Consider the following 27385-nt stretch of genomic DNA (forward strand, 5'->3'; position numbering starts at 1 on the left):
AGTAGAAAGCTGGATAAGATTTCAGCTGATTTACTGTTATCCAAGAAATACAAACATGCCTGTCTGGCAAGAGAATCTGACCATCTATGCTTTCCTCATACACTTACAGAATACCACAAACTGAAACACAGTAAGCTTTGAAACACAGCTGAGATACCTGCCTAAATGCAGTCAGTGTATAGCAGTAGGTTGTGCAGATGCAGTGATGCCCGTTCCAAATGAATGGGAAATTTGTAAAGGTTACACTGTAGTCATCAACATGTAATACAAAAATTTAACATGCTAACATGTCATACAATAATTTAACATGCTAACATGTCACTGCTTTAACAACAACGATGAAAGGAGGAAAGAGAAAAGTACAGATGGAACAACATGACAAATTGCAAACCAAGATGTGAATCTGACTCATTAAAATAAGGGTGATGTAACTAAATGCAGTTAGTTACACTGACTGCTGAAACACAGTTCAGTAAAGGCCTTGCTGTGTCTAAATCACATAGTGAAGTGTACATAAGTATGAAACAATATGGGCAAAAGTATGGGCAAAAGTTTGCAATTACCCTGAAGAGTTTGAGACTCTAGAAGTCTAAACTACACATAATTTAGACAGAAGAGTGGCAGAATAGTATCTGAAAACTGATAAAACATTTGACTGGGGGATATATTGCTGAGATGGTAGGGGTATAGTATGAAACTCCTGCAGTGTGAGTACAAAAGGCAGTTGAGAAAAAAAAGAATTTATCTTGAGTATATACATTCTAACTGCCAAAGAAAGTAACATCATGTTTCTTATGTCGCATTTGCACTACCTTTTTTCCAAGGATAGGTTGTATATCTCAGGGCTAAATTGCCATAATGTGTTATAGTTTCCATGTAAAATAGTTGTGGAACTGTTATAACTTAAAGTTAGGTACTAAAAATAGACATGATTTCATGATGACAAATACAATTTTTGTCATTATTATGTCTGCAAAGATTGACATTTCATTTTGATTAACTATATTGCTCAATATAGTACAGTAACACACAGGTTGAGAGAATAGAATAGAAAACACACCATGTTGCTTCAATAATACAAAAACTTACTGGATGACAAATATCTCCTTGCGTCTAAAGAAAAACGAAGAGTATCTGGAAGTAAAATCCATTAACACTTTAGTATATAAGCAAAATTAATGCTATTTTTATTTAGCTAACAGTTTGGAAACAAGGTAATTTTGAAGATCCATCAAGACCATTTATATGAGTCACAGTTATTACAGTGCATTGGCTATGGTTCTGTCTTCAGAGGATGCTTTCCACTGTTGCTAGCAGGTACTAAACAATGTTATCTGCACAACAAGTGTCCCACACACAACATACCACATCCGTTACATCAGTGATTTCCAGATGATTCATAGTATGTTTTCTCATCTGTCACAAGCAGCCATTCTTGTGTGCTCTACTTTGAACAGGCTTGTACACGCAATCAACTTACTCTGTACCACACACGTAGATATGTACAAAAAGCCCAGGTCAACAGCTAACAACCTTTCATCTTCCAGCTATTCCTAACCTGCAACAATAGGATGTTTGACTTGTAGGGCAAGACTATTTTAGGCTTCTCATCTTTAAGAAGACTGCCTACCACAGTGTTCCATCTGTGACACAGCAGGGAAAATACTGGTAGGTGAGGAATGTTTTCCAAATATTTCTAACTCAGTTGGATGTCCCATATTATTGAGAATAAGAGTTATATTTATTCGGTGAATAATATCCATATTTCTGGCAGTCAAAAAGAGTGGTTTTTCTTTGATAAATATCTGTGATAAGATTCCTTGTCAGATAGAAAATATGAATAGCCTGGAATTGCTGCCTGCACCTTAAAGGAGTAGATGTTAGTATAGCCAGTGTGCTGAGCTCCACAGAAACCCAGATGTTATGCAAATGCCTTGGTTAAAAAAAAAAAAGTTTTCTGAATGTCAATTAAACAATGACAGATTTGTTAATGAATTAGTTGATTTGTTCTCAAATTAGTTGACAGGGATTTCTGGGAGTTTGGCTCTTTCAAAATACTTATGTAAGTTTGCAGCCTACAGAAACACTGGGCCATTAAAACCTCGGAAAATTTTGCATGTTTAAAAATATGTAACCCTTTTTTGCCTAACACAATTAAACAGTGATTTGCACTTAGATCTTTACCTTGTTGTAAAAAGAGCTTAAGATTAAGTGATTTTCTAAAAGCTAGTGAGAAGTGTCTTGAGGATGGAGGTCATTCTTTGAAAAAGGATCTCAGTGACCTGTGTAAGTAAGAACAGCACAAACACTTCCAAACAAGCAAAGGTCAGAAAGGGGTCATGGCTACAGACCCTTTGGGCTACTGTTTTGCCTAAGGAGTATGCTTACCGTGTAAATCTCTCATCCTTCAGCTCCAGGTCTGCCACTGTGATCAGCTGATCCAGTTTGAACTTAGTGTCAATAATTTCAGCATCTCGTGGGGAGTATGTGCCTCCCTCTTTTTGTTTCTGCCGAATTCTAAACAGAAAATAAAGTGAAAAATAAACATGCAAAAGACTTAAGAACATATATATCAATACTTTGATTTGACAGGCTGAAACTGAAAAATGGTTGCTGGGAATCCTTCCTTGGCCTTTATTCTCTCCCTTCCAACACTTTAATTTAGTGGACAAATGTAACTGCAGTTACGTTGTCTAAAATTCAGAAAAAAGAATCTAGCTGCTATATTCTTTTAGTTTTCCTACATAAATTCTTTGGTAATACCTGAATAATGCAGCTGAGGGAGAACAGAACTGATGAATGAGGAAACTAACATTGTGTGTGCAGTGCCCAGCCTGCTTTTTTACATGGAGATTTTGTTCACAGTTTGAATTAGAACTCAATTTCTCTTTCATGTGTGCTATTTCAATGTATTGAAGTGATAAATTTATTAGCAAGACAGAAAATAGAATTTAGAGTATTTACTTCATATTCAGCTATAAATAGTGTTAGTCATCACGATAACTTGAACCAGCTGACACTCTGATCTGTCAATAGAGAAGTTACTTCAGAAATTTAAGATAGGCTGCTCTGATTTGCCCTATGGACAAGATGGGTTTTCTTCATCTATGGAAGTTATCCTCTCTAGTCTTTGTGTGTACCTCCCTAAGTTTCTACATAAAAGACAAAAAAAACCCAACCAAAACCCAACACATTTTGAAATGACAGAATTGTTCTGATTATAAGACCATTTCAACTCTTCTTTAAAACATTTTTGAGTGTTTTCAAACATACTATGGCAAGGATACATAAATCTCACCTTGCAAATGCATACACTGCAGCCACCAAAAGAACAACCGAAAGTATACACAGAGTAACAGCAAGGATAACTTCTATAGATCTTCCGGTTAGTCCTTCACCTGCAACAGAAAGTGGAAAGCTAGTATTTCATAGTTTCTTTAGAATTTTTACATTTCTGACAGTGGGAAATAAGGAAATGATGAAAGACAGACTTCTTTTGTCTCTGTGCAACTGCATCCGTTTTGTGGTGGCTGAAGAGCTGATTCAGAAAGAAAAATATAACAAAACCAGAAACAATTTATGTAGAGGTTCCCGAGCATTGCTGATCTGTATAACGTGTAATGTTAATAGTACATGGCTAGAGCTGTATGTGCAGCCATCCCTTGGTGCTTCTCAGTTTTACCTGCTCAACAGGTTAAGTCTACACTGCAGTAATATCAGTCTGAACCTTGGCCTGAGCTAAGCTCCTGCTTCAGTCTCTGTGCAGCCAAGAACAGAGGAGGACTACTCAGACTCCTCAAGTGGAAAAGGCAGAGCACAACTCTAAAACTATGAGGCTTGCTGCCACTCAAAAGCACAAAAAAAAGATCCTATTTTTAGAGATATTCTAAGGGTGCTGAAAGAACCCGACTAGTGACCAGATTTGAACTTCCCAGATTAATCTGCCTCACTGACAATTAACTCATGCTCCTTGTTTATGTGAATTGGTGATATTGTCAGGAATAACCACCAGTAGGTCAAAAGTAATCATAAAGGCCTCTGTGATAATAATCAGTCCTTCCAGGTGAGAATGAAAACTCATTCAGAAACTGATAAACTATTTAGATTAGAAGTTTCTAGGCCTCTTTTTGAACCTCTTTAGTGCTATACTTCTGAGATTCATTTTATTTCCCACCCTTCCTGGTAATCCAGTACCTATCTAAAAAAACCCTCACCCTCTTTTTCCCTTGGGCAACAGTGAAAATAAGTAAAGCAAGGGAATACTACTGCTGATACTGTTCACCTCTGTTGACATTCACCTTCATTGCTGATCCACTGTAGAAAACCTAGCTCCTGTTTAGCCTCAAGGAAGGGGAGAAAATTTACTGCTTCCTGCCATATGAAACTGAGATTTCCCACTCAAAGGACAACATCCTCCCACAGACACATGGGAAACACTGTAGTCCTGGCTTTGTTTCTCTCAAAAGGCTCTGTTTTGGGATTACAGAGTGTATTGCAGATGATCTGGACTGATGTCCATAGGAGAACATCATTCAAATTCAAAACGATCCTGATTTATCTGAAGAAATGATCTTAAAACAGTAGGATGCAATTTTGTAAGATCAAGTGCATGGTTCTACATGTAGGTAGAAATAATCAGCTACAATAATACAGCACAATAAACAGTAGGTTAGATAGAAATTTATCAAAAGAAAGAATGAGATTACTGTAGACCAAAACTAACATGAATAAGCAATATCATGCCTGACAGGCAACAGAATTCAGTATAGTTTACAAAACGCCTGAAATAATTCTTCCACTGCATTAACAAAGTTTTAGATGCAACACTGGACACTACAAGATAAGAAAAATTTCACCCAGGGAAAGAAAAAAAGAAGAGAAAAGCAAATATATACAAAAATGTTTCAATGAGAAAATGAATGAAAACATCCATGCCACTCACTTATTACTATGATAATGCAAAAATGTTAGCAATGTGGAAGAAGAACAGAAGAATATACAGAGGAACCTCTACAGTGGTTCTATCTATTTTGCAGTGAACAGTGAAGTCTGTGTTAAACCCTACAATTAACATCAGTCCAAACAATACCAATGTTATTAACCAAAACAGTGCTAGCAGAATTGTGCCGCCAAGAATAAAACAAGCCACATTTTTTCCTACTTCTTTGCAACAGGGAAGGCCTACACTTTTCTGTGTAGACATGTCTGTAGAGACGATTATGAGCAAGGGAAAGGAGACAAAACAGAAAATATCACATTATATAATTCTGAGGTGCTGCACTCAATGCATGATGATAACAAAGTGTAATAGTAGAATACATTAAGGTCAGTTTCTATGCAACAGGCAGTGTCAGGAAACCCCATTCTGATTATTTCTTATCTCATCAGCTTTATATTTCACATGGAAAAAGTACACTTACACAACTTACCAGTTGCCTCACAATGATTTGCTGAACAAGCTATGAGAGTTTACAAAAAGGTTATAATCTGCCTTGATGTATTAAAACTTTAAACAGAATTTATCACCACATCTTAATTATCTCATGGAAAAATCCTGACCTTTCCTTGTAATATGGACATTATTTTTGCAATGTCAGTCATGGGTTATGAGGAAGAAATTCCACCTCTCCAGCTTAAGAGGAGGGTTGTGGTACTCTGAGTATGGTTGAGTGGGTGCACGTTATTAAAGTGTATCCTTTACTATAATTAAAAAAAAACATTATTGCAGCTGTGTATTCCAATAATTTCTGCTTCCTAGCAAAATTACTATTGTTTAACAAGAGCGTCTGACATCTGTCACAGAGAAATCTCTCAAGGTTTCCATATTTTTTTCTGCTGCAAATTATACAAGGTTATCTTTTTGATTTTCCAGATCAAAGACCTACCTATTCTATTAATAGATTTAGGAACCAAAATAATTTAGAGTTCTTTGAACTGTTGTGAATACCTCTGCCAAAATTTAAATTAGTGTTTTATCTACTAAAGTGAAACTGTAATGTTGGAAAACTACAAATTTTAGTGATTATTATGAAAGAAGCTAATTGATTTCAGGCCCCATAAACTTCTCTTGGAAAGAAGATAATGCTATGAGTGCAATATAAGTAATTGGGTCACAGAAACATCTAAAAGCTACAGATCTATCTTGTATGTTCTGAATTAGGCGTCTAGAGCAAGCCCAAAGTTCACATAACCAAGGCATGTTCTGGAAGAAAACACTTGGGCAAGGTTCCTTATGTTATGTGTCTCCAGAGAAAATGTGTTGGAAGGAATCTAATTTCCCTTATTCACTTAAGATGACATTGCCTGTGCTGCATCCTTAAGATCCCTTAAGTGCAGTACCTGTATCATTTGTGGTATATCAGTTTGATGTTGATTTTACAGAACTTGTAAAAAAACATTCAAAGAACTTTTAATTATCTATTCCATGTAAGTTTTGTTTCTTGTTGTATGGGCTCTGAAATTTAGAAGTTAAGGCTAGACAAGAGGATGCTGTAGTCTGGCCTTAAAAAGCAGTGCTTGATGTTAAAGTTTAGCGCAGAAGGCATTGGATGGGTATGAGGAGCCATGGATATCTGAGGAACATATCCCTTGTTTTGTTGGGTTTTTTTCCTGTTACATTTTATTCAGCATAAAAGAGATTGCGCTTATTTATCACCTACAAAACAGAAAAAGTGTCACAAATTTTCAATAAAAATACATAAGCAAATGAATTAGAATATCTGCCTGCCACTAAGTACTGCAGACTTTTCTGATAGAGAGGAGAAAGTTGCCCAGAGAACTGGATAGAATTGGACTCATTTCTAGTAAACTTATTTTCCCTGGCTGGAACACTATCTTTCCCTTACTGGGCAAAATATTTGCTCCATTGACTTTTAAACTCAGAACATATAAAGACAACTTTTATGTTGCACTTTCCAAAATATTCAGGGCTAGAGAAATAGTACCGGATCCTTTCAGAATATTGAGGTAGTGAATTAGCATTTCAGGGTCTTCAGTACCAGATCATGTAACAAACTTCTAAAATGGATTGGATGAATAAGGGAGCTCATATCACAGAAGATGAATGCCAAGTGAAAAACATGTGCCCACTAAAATTCTTCTGGGTACTCATCCAGTTGTCTTGGGATCCATTTTCAGAAAGTCTTGGCTAATGGTTAGCTGAGTAAGTTTTGGTCTTGAAAATATATTAGAACAGCTTACAGATCTTATTACAGTTTGCTTCAAGAGACATCATTCCCGATTTTGGGGGTATATCAATACAGCCATGAAGGAATTATGTTGTATTTCAGACCAAATAACAGCTGGCCTATTGGCTAGTGACATTAGAACCAGATGGATTCTATTACACAATATTAATTTATTGATTTATTAATTCATATGGGGCTTTGTCTGTAGCTAAAGATGAAGGGATTAGAGGGTCATGTCCTCAGGTAACCTGCTACTAGGCTCATTGGAATATAATCATGGAATAATTTAGGTTGGAAAAGTCCTTTAAGATCATGGAGTCCAACCGCTAACTCAACACTGCCAAGTCCATCATTAAACCATGTCCCTAAGTGCCACATCTACATTTCTTTAAATTGCCTCCAGGGATAGTGACTCTACCACTTCCCTGGGCAGCCTGTTCCAATGCTTGACAACTATTTCTATGAAGAAATTTTTCCTGATATCCAATCTAAACCTCCCCTGGCACAAATTGAAACCATGTCCTATTGCTTGTTACTTGGGAGAAGAGTTCAATCCCTACATGGCTATAACCTCCTCTCAAGTAGCTCTAGAGAGCAATAAGGTCTCCCCTGAGCCTCCGTTTCTCCAGGCTAAACAACTCCAGCTCCCTCAGCTTCTCCTCAGAAGACTTGTGCTCCAGACCCTTCACCAGCCATTCTCTGGAGAAGCTCCAGCACCTCAATGTCTTGTAGTGAGAGGTCCAGAACTGCATGCAGCACTCGAGGTGTGGGCTCATCAGGGCTGAGTACAGAGGGACAATCACTGCCCTGGTCCTGGTAAACTACACAATTTCTGATGGAGGCCAGGATGCCATTGGCCTTGGCCACCAGGGCACATCCTGGCTCATGTTCAGCTGGCTGTCAACCAGCACCTCCAGGTCCTTTTTCCTTGGGCACTCTGTTCAGGGCAGAGTCTTGGGCACTCTTTCCAGGCACTCTGCTCCCAGCCTGTAGTGCTGCCTGGGGTTGTTGTGACCCAGCTGTAGGACCCAGCACTTGGCCTTGTTGAACCTCATATCATTGGTCTCAGACTGTGGATCTAGCCTGTCCAGATCCCTCTGCAGAGCCTTCCTACCCTCCAGCAGATCAACCAATACTCCTGCCCAACTTGGTGTAATCTGCAAACCAACTGAGGGTGCCCTTGATCCTCTAGTCCAGACCATCAATAAAGACATTAAACACGACTGGCTGCACACTGAGCTCAGTGGGAACAGTTCTAGTGACCAGCCACCAGCTGAATGTAATTCCATTTAACCACCATTCTTTGGGCCTAGCCATCCAGCCATCTTTTTAACCAGCTAAGAGTATACAATACTAGTTCTACATCCAACACAGAAGGAAACAGCAAAAACAGTAGAGCTTCTGGAAGTTCAACAAGCAAAATGAACTATCCGGACAACATGGTTGTTTTATTGGTATAATTGAATCTCTGCAAATGAACTTTGTCAACACTACTTCTTCATTTAACATTCCAGGCTGAGGTAAAATCTCTTGGAAACCTCAAGAGGACATACAAGGCAACAAATATGTTTCCTCAGCCATTTTAGTCAAGCTAGGTCCAACAAAAATAGAGATTATTTACTTCATGAAAACCACTGTACTAAAAAGAAAAATGGAATAGTCTAGACCCTTGGAAATAGAGAAATACTTTAGTAAATGACACTCTCCTTACCTAACGTTTTGATAGGGTCAGAATAGTCAGAATCTGTAAACTGTCCTTTAATGTTAGTTGCTCTGAACTTAAATCTGTGAAATAAAAGCAAGAAAACTAATGAAATAAAAGTTTATGTGCATTTTCTTAAATATTGTTTCACTTAGAAACGAAAAACTATTTTTAGCTTTAGCATAATATAAGTTGGAATCATTATTCATCTGCAAAAGGGACATTATGACAGACATTAAGGACTCTGTCAATATCCTGAATGTATTAAAAAAAACCTGTGTGAATTACTTGTCTTGAATTTGGCTTTATTTAATTTAAGAACTCAGTAAGCACCTTTTGTGCTTGAAAAATTTTGTAAAAAATTTGTCTCCCATATTTATGCTCAGCCAAAAAAATTTAAAATTAGAAACACATGACGATTATTTCAATCTCCACCTTTTCTAATTAAACTATGTGTTTTATGTGTTTGCATAAATCTATATTTCACTTAAATCCTTCTCTTGGACAAACTGAGACAAATGTACTTACAGGTACTGCTTTCTTGGTTTCAGCGGACCATTACATATTTTATCTTGACTGCCTGGTATCATACACGTGGTATCAGCACCTATGACATATATCTCTTCTTTCCCACTCAGAACTTCTTTTCCTTCTACACATGGTGGGTTTGGAAAGCCTTCATTTGTAAAATATGGCCTTGGTCTGTTGAAGTAGGCATCGTACCACTTAGTAACATTTCCATCATGCTGAGCTATTGTCAAGAAAAGAAATAATAGAAACAATTTACATTCTAACCAGGCTGTAATTGAAGAAGTTAAATAGGAAAATATTTTTTAAAGAGCTTAGCATGCTATTGGTGCTATTTACACAACTGAGTCTATAGCTGCATTTGCGCTTTTACTATCCACTCTGCATGTTTTGTTATCTCTGGTAAGTCAACTGAATCACAGTTAGAAAATTTGAGGGGCGATTTTGCACAGGAGCTCTGCCTGTAGAGAATATTACTTGTGCAAGCCACTTGACCTTGAAACTGAGCATGGCTAGCTAGCAAAGACAGTAAAAAGTGTTTACTCAAGACAGTAAAGACTGTTTGATAAATTAAACCAGTAGATTTGCATAAGTGGATGGTACCTAGCAGCTTATGAGAAAAATCTTCAAAATATTGCTTAGCATGGTGTTTGCATATCTGTCAATTCAATAAAATCTTCACAGCAATAGTTATGAAGTAAATTTCTTTAGGATTAGTGCTAAAATGCAAAATTCAGAAAAAGGTGACCCGCATAATGTGAGTTTACTTAATGTGAATGCTTTACTTCTATACTTTGAAACCAAGGAAAATAAGGTAATTAAATTCCTGGAATTTGTCCTTCTTAGGTAAGTAAGCCTGATCATATGATGTCCTATCATAAAACTCATATTGGTAAGCAATTACTCAAGAGTTTCACAGCAGTGTTCATATGAGTAAATGTTCATCAGTCCGTACAAGGGAATAAACATTCTTACCCATAGTCTACAGAAGGAATTTATATAACTCCCTCTGCCCCCATTATGAAATGGAAATATCAACTGCACGTGACTGCATTCTTTTACAGGCAACACTAATAATGACAGAAGAATAACCTTGCCAAAAAAAGAAAGGTTTCAGATTTTTTAACTTTCACAAATGTCAAATGTTGGGTCTTTCTATTTCAAGGAAATAGAAAATAAAGAAATATAATGACAAAATTAGAGACTGAATAATATTGGTGGCTTCAAACAGCGTGGATGACACTTAATTGGCAAGCATTCCCAAAATCCAGCACCCAGGCCATAAGTATTGTGAAAGATACTTTCCTCTTAGTGCTATTGTCACAGCTAAAGTGACTTTGTTAGCTGCTTTCTAAAGTGAAACTACTGAAACCCAAGATAAGAAATAAAAAAGACAAACAGCCTGAACTTTAAAAAGTTTTCAAGAGAACGTATAAAATTCTACCTCCAGCTTCCACAACAAGAATTTGTATCTTCTTGATAGGGCCATGATCATCACTGTAATAACATATTGGCATTTTGATTGCAATTGTTGTAGCTGTGACGAGTAATGCCCCATTGGTATCATAAACTGGTACTGGTTTCTTTTTAGGTCTTGGCGGTTCTGTTTTTAAATAAAGATATACCACAGAGTTCTGTTTTACAATATTTTCACTGCAGGTACATTGTTCAGGCACATAGCTGTGTTATGCATGAGAAATCTCCAGCATGTTTTCAGGGATGACTTAATGTTTTACTTAATGTCTTAAGACTCTAAAAACTATATTCTGATAAATGTCTATGTGCATCGGTTTTCAATTAAAAGAGAAAACAAAAAGACCACATATTAGTTTTTCAGTTAATTTCACTTTTGTTTATTTCAACAACTGTTACACTGCATACTTAGCTTTACCTCTGTCCCATTCTAAGCTGTTCCCTGATGATAATTAAAATATTGAACTCAATATGATTACTTCATTGAGTCTGCACATGCTTTACAGTATTGTTCAGATACAAATAGCAAATGATGATTACTATGCAGCAAAATTGAACACTACAATTCAAGGCTATCAGTTACAGATATCTGTTCCTACATTATGTGGCCTCTAAATAATAGCCAAAGGCGCACAGCTGTGTACTCAGCAATTTCTTCAGCATTTATAAAGATTTCAGATAAAGGGTATTTTATGAGACATACCTTTGATATCCATGGTTATTTTCAATTGAATTTTCGGCCCCGCGCCAGCACCATTAATTGCATATACCTTTAAAAAAGCAGACACTTGCTTAATAAGTATTTGTAGGAGCTTCATATTGGCCAGTTCTGGATATACTTGAAGCAACAATGAATGCCAGAATACTCCTTTTGTCATTCACACTTTGCTAGAACTTACTTTATATTGCTTTACAATCCTAAGCACAGTAACACTTCATCGCTTGTAATGTAGCTCTTACAAAAAGGAGAAAACAAGCCCACTTGAAGATTTTTAGTTCCTCCTCTTATGTCCCAGTTTCTAACTATTTGAAAGTACTTCATTCACATACTCCCAGCAAGCTCCCCTTGCAGAATCAGACCTTTCAGCAGAGCCGAGTGAGCAATGCAAATAGCGGATTAAGAGAGAGATTTAGTCCTGTGCTTGTGAGGATGTGTCAGACCGCTTTGCTACTGCACAGGAACTGGTCAGCTGGACTAGGGATGCGTCCTGCTCCCACTCACTCTACCCTGTTCATTACTCCCCTCATTCCTCAGACTTGCCTCTCTTTGCACCCCAGCTAACATTCTTGGCATGGAAATCTCATAGTCAGCCAAAGTTTGTGTTCCCCATTCAAACTAATCTCATGCATATCAAAGAAAAAATCCAAAGCAAAACTATCAATTCTTACGCTGACATTATAGGTATGTCCTCCTTTTAGTCCTTCTATCATGGCAGTGACTGACTGATCTTTTTTTTCAATGACACTAAGGTTGTGGATCTGGATGGCAGCGGGATCATCTTCATTGTAAACCATAGCTTGATACACTTGAATATTTCCATTTGGTTCAGATGGTGGCACAAATGTTACTTGGAACTTTGTTACTTCATCTGGTATCTTCTGAAAAGTTATGTTGTTAGGTGGGTCTTCAGGCACTGAAATAAATATCTCAATGATCCACTTAATCAGTTTACAACTATTACTATTAGAGTAAATTCAGAAAAATTACAAATCATATTTTTTGCACATCGGTATTATTCCATTGATATTTTCTGGGTTTTATTAAAAAATTTCAAAAATTTCTTCTGATTATCTACTCAGAAAGCCTGAAGGCATCATTATACCTTGAAATACATCTGAGGTAAACAAACTCTTGCACGGGTTGACAAGTAAGAAGCAAGTGTCAGTGAGTATCACTTTCTGAAAGCCCTCTGTCAACAGCAAGCTCCCTCCCAACGTATAAACAAGCCACTGTACCAAACAGTCTCTGATTATCACGGCTAACTCTTTAGGAAAAAATTTTCCATTAGCTGATGCCCAGACACAAGCACAACATGCATTTTTCCCAGAGGTAGTTTCTTGTCAAATTCTTATTCCAGTAGCTTATTCTCAAGACAGCAAAGGTATAAATCATTTTCCCAACGTCCCTATCTGAAAGAAAAGGCTGTAACATTCTTTTCAGGCAGCTAAATATTTATTGCTCTACCTGAGCAGACAAGTATGTAGCATGACCTCTAAATAGTGAAATCAACACATTCAGCCAGTTGTCATACTTTCCTTTTTTTTTTTATACCAACCAACAAATGCTTACTCAGGCTTCACTGGAGCAAGTCTTTGTAAACTGGTCCTAACTCAACTATATGCTAGGCTGTACAAACCAGATGAGACAGGATGAGATGGAAAAAAGAAAGTTCCTCTCTAAGGTTACTGCACCTCCTAATGTATCACACATTTAAATAAGAGAAAGGACTACCAAAACAGGTATCACAGGATACTGTCTGTCTCAGGATAGACCCAGCTAGCACCTAATTTAATCTTCTTTAATTTTTCCACAGTAAAAGACCATATCACCTTCCAGGGATATAAACAGGTTATGAAATCCTTAGAATTTAACTTATTAAAGGCACTGGAGAGATATACATATACACACTCATATCGTATCATATGATTAGGGACCTTGGATTTTCATACATCAAAGGAAAGATAAATGATAAATACAATCACTGTGTAGTATGTTTAAATCTGAAATTAACCTGAGTATGTAGCTAAAAAAGTTGACCTTCAGCTGACCTCAGTAGAGACACAGTTGATAAATACTTCGAATGAAACAAAACTTTAATACTTTTTGAAAAAATATTTTTATTCAAAACCAGCAAAGATAGTTGAGCATAACCATGACCTATGTATGTAAAGTTAGGACTGCATCTTCCCCATGTACATCTATTTATATTTTTCTAAGCAAATGACAATCCTGTCTACTTTCTGTAACACAGTGTCATGAGGTCCTCATACAGTTCCTTACTCTCTTCTCTCAATTTTATTTCTCTGAGTAACTTAATAACATCAGAAACTTTTGTCACCTTAATATGTAGCTCATTCTCCAGATTGTTTTGAGTCTGTGGAACAGCTGTCTCAAGTATAGATGCCTGTGAGCCTTCACTAGCAACTTCCTTGCACTGAAGGAAGGAGGAATACACATACTGTGTCCTCAAGTCAATACAGGTACAATTATAAATAGTAGGATTCACTTTCATTTAGTTTTTATGTGTTTCGATTTTGCACCAAAACCAAGCATGTTGTATAGAGTTTTCAGCAGTCTCTTAAGAGAAACAGGCACCTCCACAAGGCAATCATCCCTGCCTAAGAGAGGTATCTTATATGTACATGCTAATATAGATAGGACCTCCTTCTTCATTGACTATAGAAATAATCTAGTAATCTAGTAATCCACACATCCAAATTTTACATGAAGTAAGTTAGGATCCCTGCAGAAGTAAAGGTAAATCTTAGTATACATAACCATCTCTTTTTTGTTGACTGAAATATTTTTAAATATTACAGAGAAAATATTGTGAGGATAAATCTGTATTAAAAGCACACCTTGTGTTCAAAATTCTCATTTATTTGTCAAATAAAAGAAAAACCTGCAACGTTTATTCCATACAAAGTAGAAAAAAATACAAACCTGCTTCAAAAGTGGAGACAATCATCGGAGAACTAGCCTTGCCTTCTAGGAGAGCAGCATTAACATCCCCCGTAAAGGCAATGATTACTACAGAATACCTTGTAAATGCTTTTAAATCAGAAATTTCTAAGACTTTAACCTCATCCTTTGTCTTAAAAAACTGAGCTTTATAGTTGCCATTATCTACCTGTAGAAAAAGAATAGAATAAAAAAAAAATGTTACAAGGCTTGAAACACCCAAACCCAAGAAATTACTATTTGAACATCTTATTTAACTTCAGTTCTTCCCCTTTTCTAACTAGTTATGTAGAAGGATTCACAAGAATTCTCCAGCTACCAAGGCTAGAAAGCTGTGCTGGGGACTGGGGAATACACTCCCATCTCACCCATGTGTTGCCTCTTTGTCACTTCCTGTAGTATGGGATTAAGGAAAGGGGCTGTTTGCTTGGTGCCATCTTACACCAAGCAGGCATGAACTGATTTCTGTGCACTGGGCCAGGGGAACTGTAGAGATCTGAAATGGGAATCGAACTAGGCAAAGATCCAGAAGATAAGCAGCCATATAGCAGAAAATCATTTGGAATACAAAAACAACTAGAAAATTGGGCAGCATTTTATAATGTGGATACAACTGCAGAAAGTGCAATTCCTCTTGGGATATATTAATAGAAACCCTTTTTATGAGACAGTGGGGAAGGAGTAATTCTCTCACTAGAAAAGCTGGAAAGCAGAAATATGTCGGGTTCAATCCAGAAAAGGGGGATGGTAGGAGACTTTCAAATATATAAAAAAATCATGTTAATAAATTGAAGATAATCCATTGTTTACAGTGTTCATGAAAATAGAAATTTTACTTGCACCAAAAAAAATTAGAATTAAAAATTACACAGACTGCAATGATATACCTAACTAAGTAACTAAAACTATGACTATAAGTTTAGCAAGAAACCATAACAATCTATTGAGGGTTGCTGAGCAATTTTCAGCACCAGACATTAGAGGGAAAGGGTAATGAATAATTTGTGAGGAATACTTTAGGTATATTTGTTTCTGTATTAGAGCAGACTATGGGTTGGATTACATTTTGGGCTACCTATCCTCCTTACATGTCAAATAATCTGTAGTTCTGTTGACAAATCTCCATTGTTAGACTTTATATCCAATTAATCACTTCTAATGGTAGCCTCAAAAAAGGAGAAAAAGAAAAAAACGGGATCTTTTCTAGTGTTTGATCAAGTATAATTTACAAAGTTTTATTTATGTCTATTCCCACTACTTCAGTTAATAATGTTTTTATTATTGTTTCTTCGGTGTGTAATTTGAAAAGAGAATTAGGTAGCTGTACAGTAGTTTTCCCACTGAACAAAATCAGTATTAAATGCACCTGATAAAACATCAGAATAGCTCAAGCATACCTTTTATTTGACAGATAGCCCTATATCCCCACTGAGAATTAACCTGAACTAAACTATCTGATGGATTAAACAGACATTCATTTCCTGGGATAGCCATCAAGAGCTGAAACACTTTCAGCTCTTCAGTTTTTTTGACTATCAAAAAAACCTGGCATATAATTATTTATACAATAGCTAAAATACAATCAGCACTACATTATTAAATTTATTTCTATTCTTCATGAAATTTAATAGTTCAGTTCCATTTTCCTTACCCATTTCCAGGAATATTTTATTCAGGACTATTCTAATTATAGCAGACAGCAAGACAAAGTAAAACATGACTCTGAGGAACAATAATGAAGGAGTATTTTTTAGTTTTTCTGATCTACAAAACTGCAAGGAACATCCTAGTAATTTAAGCAGAACCCTAATACATTGAGTTATGAATACTAATTATTCTGTTTGGTGATCCTATTTTTATAAATCCTTAAAGATACTCAGTTAAAAATAAAAATTAGTAAAGTTTGTGGAATTTGGAGTCTTCATAAAAATTTCCCACTGGGACTATAAAATATATACTAAAATTTTCACTGAAAAAGATTGTGACAGCTTTATTGGCCTTTACGAAGTAATAGATTTGTCTGTCTACCAAATTTCTACAGAACTGACACCTGTAGTTACTGATCATTAGACAGACAACATCTGATTACAAGGAATCCATAGACACAGAGCTGATTACCTGAAATATATTGGGGAAAAAACCCAAACAAACTCACTTTGTAAAACAAAAAAAAAGTCTTCCGAACTGAAGATTTAAAACAGTTTTTTAAGTTCCTTCCAAATGCTGGCAGGTTCACATGGAATAGCTCACATTCCATAGTTCATCTTGCTTTAGAAATTTTACTATAACTTATATTGAAAAGGTATTTATAATATTTTCAGTGTGTAGAATCAGATTATACTCTCTTTATTATTTAGGAATTATCAGAGAGAGAAGAAATTATTTAAATACAAGTGAATTAAATATTAAATACAAAAAAAATCAAGATTTGAGAATTGAATTTGGAAGTTTATAAAAACCATGATCTGTTTTTCTGTTAGTGCACTACAGTGTTGTTTAGTCAAAAGTGACAGGAACTTTTCACAAGGAAGAAGTCTTCTCTAACTTTATTAAAAGAGAAATAAAACTTGTTATTTAGTTTCTAGTGACCTACACATTGGGCCAAGGAATCATTCTTTCCCTGTAAGTACTCCCCTTGCTGTCGTACGTCCTTCGTCCTGCCATTCTACTGCTGTAGGAAGCATCTTCAGAACTGAACAAATTTCTCTCTACATCTTGTACAATGAAGTTAGAGAAAGAGAAAATTGTAGGATTACACATTTTTTAGTCTCTCTTGTAACTTTTCTGAGTAGCTTAAAAATTATTTGTATTTTTTTACTGATCTCCTTAGAAATTTTGATTGCACAAAAATCTCAGTATTAATGTTGGCATGTCTGTAATTCTTTTGACAGACTCAGAAACATTGAAAATGCACACGTAGTCTTACTCTCAGAAAATTAAAAGAACTTTCTACTTAAAGGCCTTAAATATTTTGAAGTAATCTTTAATTTTTATAATTTTTTTTGCTACTATCTAACAGACTGCTTTAGAAGTTTTAAAACTGCAAACAACTTTTCCTGGATAATGTCTGGCACACTACTTCCTATTTTCGCTGATAGCCCTGTCTGTATAATTTTTGGCAGAACAAGGAACCTATATCCTACTTCTCATGTGCTTGAACTTGGAAAGTTGCATATCTTGCCACAGGGCAGGAAATTAGGTTTATTAATGGTGGTTTTAAAGAGTTTTGTAAGAGTAGTAGAGGATGAAAAGAGAAAGGCCACTAGATCTTTTCTCTTATGTCAGCTTTTTTTGTTATAAAGATCAAGGAGAAAGAAGTGTTATTGCTGTGCTACCAAAATACAGTTAATCTGATGGACAGAGCACCAAGTGCAAAGTGGGAAATCTAGTTTGACTTTAAAGTTTGCCCTCTGGTGCCATGTAACTTTGTACAGGTCATTTCCTTTTGCTAGGCTCTCCACTTTGGTTTGTAAAATCACTACGATGAACCTTTTCTTCCTTTGAAGAAGAAAGAAGTCATTATGGTTAGAAAGAGGTACACTTCCACAAAGCTCAACTACTGTTTTCCTGTGTACATTTATAGCTATAATTTTTTTCTCCAAGAGCTCTTACTAGCACACATTTTTTTAATATGAAGTAATTAATTTATCTCCCATTAAGAAATTAATAAATCTACAATTAATTCTTATGTGGAATTTATGTGGAAATAGACACAGTCAAATTTTTTTTTTAATCCAGTTATTTCTGTCCTGTAATTTCTGTAAGGAAACCTGCTGTAGTATTTACGTGATCAAACATCTATATAACTACTAACAGTAAAACTGAGTTGCCTTACTGAGGTAACGTCTATGAGGTAGCATGTTGGTCCTGTGATGATGGCAGGTTCACTCCAGCTGATATTAATACTGTGAGGAGATGTAGCTAAAACAGTCACATTTTCTGGAGGACCATCTGGAGCTGTAGAAAAAACTATGCATGTAAATCATGGCCAAAGAAATACACCAAAAATAATCCAGTAATTTTAGTGGCCAGTAGAGATTTGAAAATTACATTTTTTTCACACATTTACCTTAACAAACTGTTTAAATAATTATAACTTTTTTTTTTCCTTTTTCATCTGTAAAGCATACCATGTGATTTAGAAACACATCTTTCATTGTAACCACTATGACTTTTCTGGAGTATGAACTGCCTACAACTGCATCTTGAATTGAAATTATAGGATTATTGAATTACAAGTTCTTTGTATTAATTTTACATGACACAAGCAAAATATATATAACTATTTAGACAAATTATATTTGTTTATGTCAAATGAATCATTCAAAGAAAAAGAAATTGTGAAAATACCTGATTTTCTGCATGCTAGAAAAAATTTCCTGCAATGTTGGAGAGTACAAGTAGAAATAACTTTCTACATTTCCTTTCAATTTATTCTTAACATGTTTAGAAATTCCAGAAAACACACACAAAAAAAGTGGTAGGAATAAAAAGAGAATGTTCACATCAAGAAATGGGATTTCCCTAAAATTTCCTTTTGTCAAGGTGATATGTGAATTAACTAGTTATTTCTTATTCATGGATAAGAAATTAATGAAACTATAATAACAACACAGTAGTTCTCAGTAAGTGGTATTCCTTTTTTATAATGACCATTTTAAATTTCAGGAAAACAGAACTTGGAATAGAAGTGACAACAGATTTGTAGATAACTTCAGAACCTGGCTCCATGGTGCCTTTTTTGGGGGTTTACTACAAAAAAAAGACAACTGTGGTAAGTATCACTGAACAGCGTGTTACAGAAGCAACAGATTTGGACATATTTCTGGAACCTGTGTTCACGGTGTCTTTTTTATAATCTACCAAAAAATATACATATCAGTTAACAGTATGTTATAAAAACATACTGTTTTTATAACAGTACGTTATAAAGTGATCATACCTATTCTAACTAGAAGGTGCAGTCTCTTTTCTAAAACAAAATTAATGCAGGAATATGTGGCTTGGTACCATTATCATTATGTAAGAGGGCTTAATGAGGAAAAAATTGGAGGATATACAAGGTTACTTAGTTTTTTAGGAGGAAAACAGGGTAGGAAAAGGAAAAAGAACATGGAATGAAGTATGTAGCTATTGAAATTACATATGAAAGATTAATGAGGAAAATAATAAAACTTTACACTACAAATTTGGCACCATGGCTGCAGAATAAAACAGGAAGATTTGGGAGTAAACAAGGTGCTATGATGAGTTTAGGGTGTTAGATATGGGAGTTAGATTGCTGTGCTGGGATTAACAGCAATATACAAGACTTTATAGGCAGGATCAAATTCAACCATTGGAAGCAGTCCCCAAAAATATTGAATAGCATGGAACAACTGAATGAAGAGCGTAACTGAACAAACTGTGAGAGCACATGAGGGGTGGTGAAAGGGGAGAGTGCTCAGTGAAGGCTGGCTGTCAAGTGGGAGCTACAACAGATAAAACAAAAATACAAGGGCAAACTTGTTCCCTGAAAATTAGAACAAGCACAAATAAAGTTTATTTTCAGGTAATGCATGACAGACTTGTTGCTCAAACAGTGTCTTTCAGAGTAAACAATGCTTTCAGTAACTATGGCAGTGGTATTTATTAGCTTTATTGCAAAATGAAATGTCTGGAAAAGAGTATAAAATTGTATTTATAGCTTATTGAGCCTTAGTTTTCAAACCAAGCAAGTTTCCAAAGACAATTTTCCATTACTTTTTACAGAACTAATAGAGCATTTAATCTCAGAATTTTTTTCAGGGGTCACTTTACATTTATGCATTAGACAACAATGGTGTGAAATAATTTTAAGGCATAATCTAATCTACCAATTACCCAACCATATGGGTAATTTCCATATGTAGTTTACACTTGATGCACTTTTTAGATCTTTGTAATAAAATTTAGATTGAATATGTTATATTTAAGATACTCATCTAAAATACATCTAAGGATTAATACCTGGTTAATTTTCACAATGAAAAGTAAAATATCAGACATTAACCAAATCATACTAAAATGTAGGAATATTTTCTAAAATAACATGTATAATTAGAAAGAAAACTACAAAATTGAAGGTGTCTAACGTCTCACGTCTTGCAAAAAAACATCTTTTTTAAAACTGTGTTTGATTTCAGTGGATAACTGCCATATTCTGAAATGGGTTTGCTTGTGAAATTAATCTAGTCAATATGAGGCCATATCACTACACTCTTTCTCTTATAAATCACAGCAATTTACTCAGTAGAAATGACCTAGTCTTATTCTCTCATTCCCCCATAATCCAATCACTTCCTCTCATAAGCACTTTTCTCCTGGTTTTCACAATAATGCATTTTCTGTAACTAATAACCATCATTTCCTGATTATCATGCTTCTATCCTTGCACAGGAATGTGGGTCTTATGGAGGTCAGGGTCATCTTTCCCATCCATCTGTGTCCTGGTGCTAAGGCAGCAGTTAAGCGCGTTAGTTTGAAGATAAGTCTGGATAGCCCATCATCTAGCATAATCCTCAAAAATAAGACTGAATACTCCAGTTTTCTAACAGAAATTCATGGTTGCCAGTTTAGTTAAGATCAGCTCTTTTACCAACAAAAATTAAATGTGTGTTTCAGTTATCTAATTTTATAATCATCCAGGTTACTTTTACCTATATTTAAACAGCTATATTAGGCCATATTTACTTTCCAATGTTTAGTTCTGAGGAAATGAAAGGAACAAATTAAAACAAGTTCTCTCAGGCAAAACTTTCCAGAAGAAAGGGCATATAACGAGACATGAAATCTCATTACTTTTCATCACACATACTTTTCATCTTTAATAGTACCAAGCAACTGGGCATCAGCAGGGATTGGGAAAGAAGGTGCTGAAAAGAGAAGCATAACCCTCTGCCCCATGCATCTATGTCCTAGCATTCGTGGGATATTCGAACATCTGGGGTTTTCCTTTGTACCTCAGTATATCCTGGCATTAGGAGACTTGGCAGTTTACCAAAAAGCATTGCATTGTGTAACTGTACGAGATCCAAAATGAGGTCAGTGATCTCACTGTCATTCATCTTCCATCTAACACTGACCCTCCAGAATTATTTTTCTCTTAGAAAACAGAAGTTTGGCCTATCTTATTCTCCTTATAAATGCAAAAGTGAAGGTCAGGGTAAGTGCAGGTGTGAGCAAATAAAGTTTCCTTAGCTATGTAAAACACTTCTTGTCCTTTCCCTTACTGTGAGCCAATACTGTGTTATTATGTGCTGGTAACTATATAAATCTAAGTTATAATGAAAATATTTAATCTTGCAGACTAGATTTGGCTCCTGGGTAATCAATCAGGTAAGTAATAACAGTGCCATCAAACTATTTTATGAGACAATAGGACAATCCCTGTGAGGATAATCTGTAAAACAGAAGGCTGAATAGGTTATCTGTGTGATGTGAGAACCAGACTGTACTGAACAACTTATAACATTTTCCATGGAGTAACTCTATAACTCTCAGTACAGAACACTGCCATTATTTTTTGCTTGAAACTTGCAAATGGGTTAAAGAATCTTAAAAATAATTCCTGTAGCCTTACAGTTGCCTTCATAATGAAAAACTGAAACAAACAAGCAAAGATCCTCACCTTAGTCACTGGATATTCAGAATTATTATTCTGAATAGGTATTTATGCTCTAGCACAACAGTCAAATCCTCAGCACTTGTAAAAATACTCAGGATTTCTGTTATGTAATTTTTGCTGCTGTTGAAGTTTCTTTTCTTTATATTCTGGGAAATTAGCTTAACAGTTTTCATCTTAAATGCTGTAACTTCCTGAATATGAATATAATACCTATAATATTTTCTTTAGGTTTGAGAGAAACACAAATTTATGAGAACTCAATGAATTATGAAGAAAAACATTTGACAATTATTTCACAACCAAGGTAACTTTACCGTCAGGAGAATCAATGCTTTACAGAGGCATTTCTGAAAATCAAGTAAAACAGTGGCTAACTTCTGCCCTTAAACCTGCAAACACAACTCCCATTGATTTTACAAGCTAAGTACTCAGGGTATTTTACATAGCAGCTAAGCACCCTTAAGCCCTAACAGACCATGTATATTGGCTGTGTATCAGCAGGCTAATCCAGAGGATGCTTGGCCCTGTCCATGAGGGAAAGGAGAGGGGGATCAACACCTGTTCGCTGGATACATTCTGCAAGGCTGCCCAGAGTACTGAGTCTGTTTGGTTCATTCTAAATTTTTCTTTCCTGCTACAGATTTTGCAAAAGACAGAGGGGAACTAAGGTTTTCTTTAGTCTGTTTAACAGTATTTCTAAAGTCTAGTCTTTGCCATGTATGAAGTAGCTGGAGAACTGTCCTTGCTAAAGATCAGCCACTGCTCAGGGAGGCTCCCAGCACCACTGAAGCAGGATGAAGTTTCCAGCTGGCTACCCAGCTGTGACATGTCAGCTTCCTCTTTTTTAACTCCTCAGCTGATTGCCATTATCCCAGGAAAAAGACCAGCACCCAGCCACAATATCTGAAATAGTGCCCATGCTTCCTTGACTCCACAGAGGTGTGTTTTATAGGCAGCTTATCTCCTGATGTATCACCAGTTTAGCTCACAGGAAATTTGTTGCTGCCTACTTCCCTCATCACAGACACAGCCCCAAACACTTGGGCTGGAAGAACAGATGGAACTTTTTAACTTCTACCCCACCACTTTAAACTGTCTAATAGAGCACGCAGAGGAGCTACTGCTGAGAACGACACTGTATTGGCATGGAAAGGGCCTGTGCAGTCTAATGAGATTTTTACAATTTTAACTACCATCTTCTCAGTGGGACTGACAGGAAACTAGTTCTTTCTTAAAGCAAATTATCACTGTCTAGAGAGTAAATAATAAAGAGGATCCTAATTTTATGCATTTATATGTGTTTTAATTATTGCTTTTCTGTCCAGCTTTAATCCCCAACTTTTCTAAACTCAGTAACAATTTTTTGAAAACAAGTATTTGCGTATGTCAGCAACTAAATTCTATCAATTTAATAGTAAGGCATCTCCCTAGACCTTCTGGCTCAAGAGTTGCACAACTTCTGTTAGTTGTTTTCTGCTCCATCTGGGTTTATTTGGGGTTTTTTTCTTCTCCCTCAATTAAAATATTGCATTAATTTACAGGCAGAGCATCCCCATAAGAGTCACTGGACAAAGGAAGTACATACACATGAGAATGACTCTGCAGCTGATTCCAGTACTTCTCAATCCAAAGGACTGCTTCTGTGCTTTACATGAAAAACAGGCTGTTATGATGTTTACTATCATGGTGTCCAAATCTCTTTGCCCTTTGGGGCTTAGAATTTCTCTATTTCAACTTCTCATCTGCAAATGAAGGTGACAATATTTGCTTTCCTAGTAGAGAAATGTGAGGTATTTAAAAATAGATGGATGTACTATTGTTCACTGAGTGCACAGATACTAAAAGGAGCATTACATAAAAGCCTCCTGCATTCACATCAAATGATTTTAAAAACATGAGTGGAACAAAATAAATATGTGGACCCTTGAGTAATCCCTAGTACACAGCTGTTAAAGTCCTTGGTATCTCCATTATTATTACTTTGTGTGGGGAAATAAGTGAAGGAGCTGTGATTCAGTCAGAGGCTGGATCTCAGATATTATCTGACTTAGGATGGCTGCAAACTGGTAGGGAAGGTCATTTGTCCCCATGACAACTGCCTAAATAATACATGTTTCACATCCCCTTCTCTCAAATATTTAATGATAACTTATCTGTGACAACTCTTCTCTTACTTGGAATCTTCAGTCCTCAGCTGAGACAGGAGAGTTCTAATATGTGTCATGGCAATCCTTTACAAGTTACCTGGCTACTCTGATTTGTAAACTCCATAGGTGTATATGGTCTTGGAAAGAAATCTCTAATTCCTCTGAAACTATTGCTTAAATTCTATTGCCAGGAACATACATCAGAACTTCAGGAAGGTGTTACAATGTTGATTAACAGACTTTCAGTCAAAGAATTAAAAAAGGAGTACTTTTCATTGACACGCCCCACATATGAAGATGTATTGAAAATGGCATATCAACCCAAATTAGCCAAAATTTAGACTTACCAAGTCTAGATGTGGAGTATTGCTAAGGATTGAAACTGGTGCTAGGTAAGCAGTAAATAAAATAGAGCATACAAAAGGCATTAAAATATCTAGAAGTGTTAAGTATGTATACCTACCACATGATTTATATCATGATGTTTCAGAGTTGAAGAGTTGAAATAAATCCTTATTAACTTCACCAATATTGTAGGTCTATGAAGAAATAACTTGCTACCAAGTGTTCTTGCTTATTTAGGTGAATATCACATTGTTACAGCATTATGAGACATGGGAGATATCCTTACTTACAGCCAGGAAGTGTTTGTGTTGAAATCCAAGGTGAAGAACTGCCATAACCAACACTCGTACTGGCAGCAACTGCAAATCTGTACCATCTGTATTTTTTCAGTCCATACACTGTGTCTTCTATCCAGTCGTCCATCACATTTTCATATAAATATTGATGCATCTCATATTCAACACATTCCTTAGTTTCCCAGTCACTGCAGTGGACGGACTGTAGCTGTGTGGTAATCTTGTAGTTTTGAAAGTAGCCAAGGATAGATTTTGGTGTTCTCCAATTCAAAGTCACACTTGTTGATTGCACATTGGAAAAAACAATATCCCTGGGAGCACTAGGAACTGCAGATTAAAACAGTTGTAAGACATCTTAATTTGAATGAAAAGTGATTGCAACTATAATCCTTTTATCCAGTGTTAAAAAAAATAAATTTATAAGCGTGTCTAAAGACGAAGATTCAACTACATATGGTTAACAAGAAGCAATTCCACTGGCATAAATCACACTGTACATATATAGGTGTCGTACATTTACAATAGTTTTTGAAATAAAAAATAATACTTTCAGGTGTGGCATGCAGGGGCAGCTTTGAGAGGTGTGGCATTCCTGTTGCTACATTTGGGGCTGTGTCTCAACTGAGGGAGGGAATATCAAGCAAAGTTATTTTTGGCCTACCCATAGCATCTTTTAGTGCAGTTGCTAACTGGGCTTCTTCACTTCTCACTTAGAAATATTCATTTGTCTCTCTCTCGGTAACATATGAAATCCTCATGTAATACCTCGAGATTACATAAGTCTCCTGTTTCACCTTCTGAATGGAAAGTATCAATACACACAATATGTTTTCCTAGCATTATATAAGTGCTTTACAAGTTGTTCAGCAAATAACTAATTAAAAGAACACTGACAGAAAGAGCTGAATACATCACAATATGGAGCAAAAAAAGAAGAAATTTCCCATAAATGCTGCTTCCATACATCCTTTATTTATACACATAGGTATATATGAGTATACAGGTTATATTCATGTCCATGGAGACAGAAGTACTGCATGTTATGTACATACATACACATGTGTACACATTTATTCTATCTATATTGAGTCAACAGTGTACTCCCAGCTCTCATAGACTAGATGCAACATATGGTTTTGTGCTATATCACATAATCATACAGTAAGCTAATATTATCTCTAAGACTCTGTAAGATAATACCAATACTCTCTGTGGCAAAAACTGTGCTGGCCAATCAGCTCAGAAATCATTTTGTGCACTTAGCTTTAAAGAGTGCTTTAAGTCTTTGGGGGAAGAGGTATCACTGGTCAAAGAAAAACACATGATACACCCTCAAACTGAAACTGAAGAAGTCCCAAGGCTTACATAAAGAAGAAAAGAATCCCAGACCAACATTACTGGGGAAGAAAGAGAAAACCTTCCTTTTTCTTTTTTTTCAGCCTTGTGGGAATATCTGATCTCTGCTTTTTTTCTGCAACAATTTGTTTGTTGAAATCATCAGAATATAACAAGCTGAAACTTCTTCACTAAATCTGAATATTTAACAAGAAGGGTAAATTATGAGTTAAACCAAGCTGTGATGGTGAAAAGGTTGAGAAATTAAAATCCCTTGAAATGAGCCCAAAGCAGGTGGAGTCTGCAGGAGTGGGACCAGACAAAGAACCGTGGGCCCTTCCCCTGTCCTTCCACTCAGCTGTCACACATAAGTACACAACATCACAGCATGCAACAGCCCCATATGCTCCCAACCTGCTACACACTAGCCAGACACAGAACAAGAACAAACTAAGAAAAAGTCTTCACCAAAGACAACTTCCATCATTATAACCCATGCTATCAAAATTAAAGTTGTTTTGCTCTGCTGTTATTAGCATAAAGATAAGTACAGAAAGTCGTAAAAAACCCCAAAACATGCAGTATCTTTTTTACATGTGCACATATTTGGAGATGTAATACCCCGCTTATCCACTTTCAAAAAAAAAAACAAACACTGTAATATTTTCATAAAAACTCTATAAGCTGTAATAGCTGTTTGTCTAAATTACAAGAAAGGGCTTAATTTGACCATTAATTAGTGGAAAATAAAGGCAGAGAAATCCTAAATTGCTACTAGAATACAGCTGTATCTTTCCTCTAAAAATCCTTACTCTATTGTAATATAAGCTATTAATATCTGCTAAGACACTGCAAAAAATATGACTCTTACACACTCAATTATGACAACAATAAAATGTGGGATAGAATGGATAAAATTATTTGAGTGAAAAAAAAATTACCACCCAGTCTCACTCTGAAGTCGAGTTAAAGTATTTTAAGGCCCAATATGATGTATTCCAGGAATTAAAAATCAAGTCAGAAATTCCAAAGATATCAGAACAGG

At 35.8% G+C, this 27385-nt stretch overlaps 1 protein-coding gene across 6 annotated transcripts in view; it reads right to left on the reverse strand.

The window, feature by feature from the left end:
• The window catches only part of PTPRQ (protein tyrosine phosphatase receptor type Q), a 136985-nt gene that overhangs the window by 25570 nt on the left and 84030 nt on the right, over nt 1-27385 (reverse strand). For 3 of the 6 annotated variants that reach the window (XM_064655577.1, XM_064655580.1, XM_064655582.1), the window contains 10 exons: nt 25000-25332; nt 18408-18529; nt 14555-14741; nt 12280-12524; nt 11594-11660; nt 10862-11020; nt 9418-9640; nt 8899-8972; nt 3299-3398; nt 2389-2517 (listed from right to left, as the gene is read on the reverse strand). In XM_064655577.1, coding sequence (XP_064511647.1) covers nt 2389-2517; nt 3299-3398; nt 8899-8972; nt 9418-9640; nt 10862-11020; nt 11594-11660; nt 12280-12524; nt 14555-14741; nt 18408-18529; nt 25000-25332 — 1639 coding nt within the window. Of the gene's footprint in view, nt 1-1089; nt 1135-2388; nt 2518-3298; nt 3399-8898; nt 8973-9417; nt 9641-10861; nt 11021-11593; nt 11661-12279; nt 12525-14554; nt 14742-18407; nt 18530-24999; nt 25333-27385 lie in introns of those variants that run through there. The other 3 variants (XM_064655583.1, XM_064655578.1, XM_064655579.1) reach the window with 3 other exon arrangements.

This window comes from Pseudopipra pipra, chromosome 5 (assembly GCF_036250125.1).
Source record: "Pseudopipra pipra isolate bDixPip1 chromosome 5, bDixPip1.hap1, whole genome shotgun sequence".
Classification (NCBI taxonomy): Eukaryota; Metazoa; Chordata; class Aves; order Passeriformes; family Pipridae; genus Pseudopipra; species Pseudopipra pipra.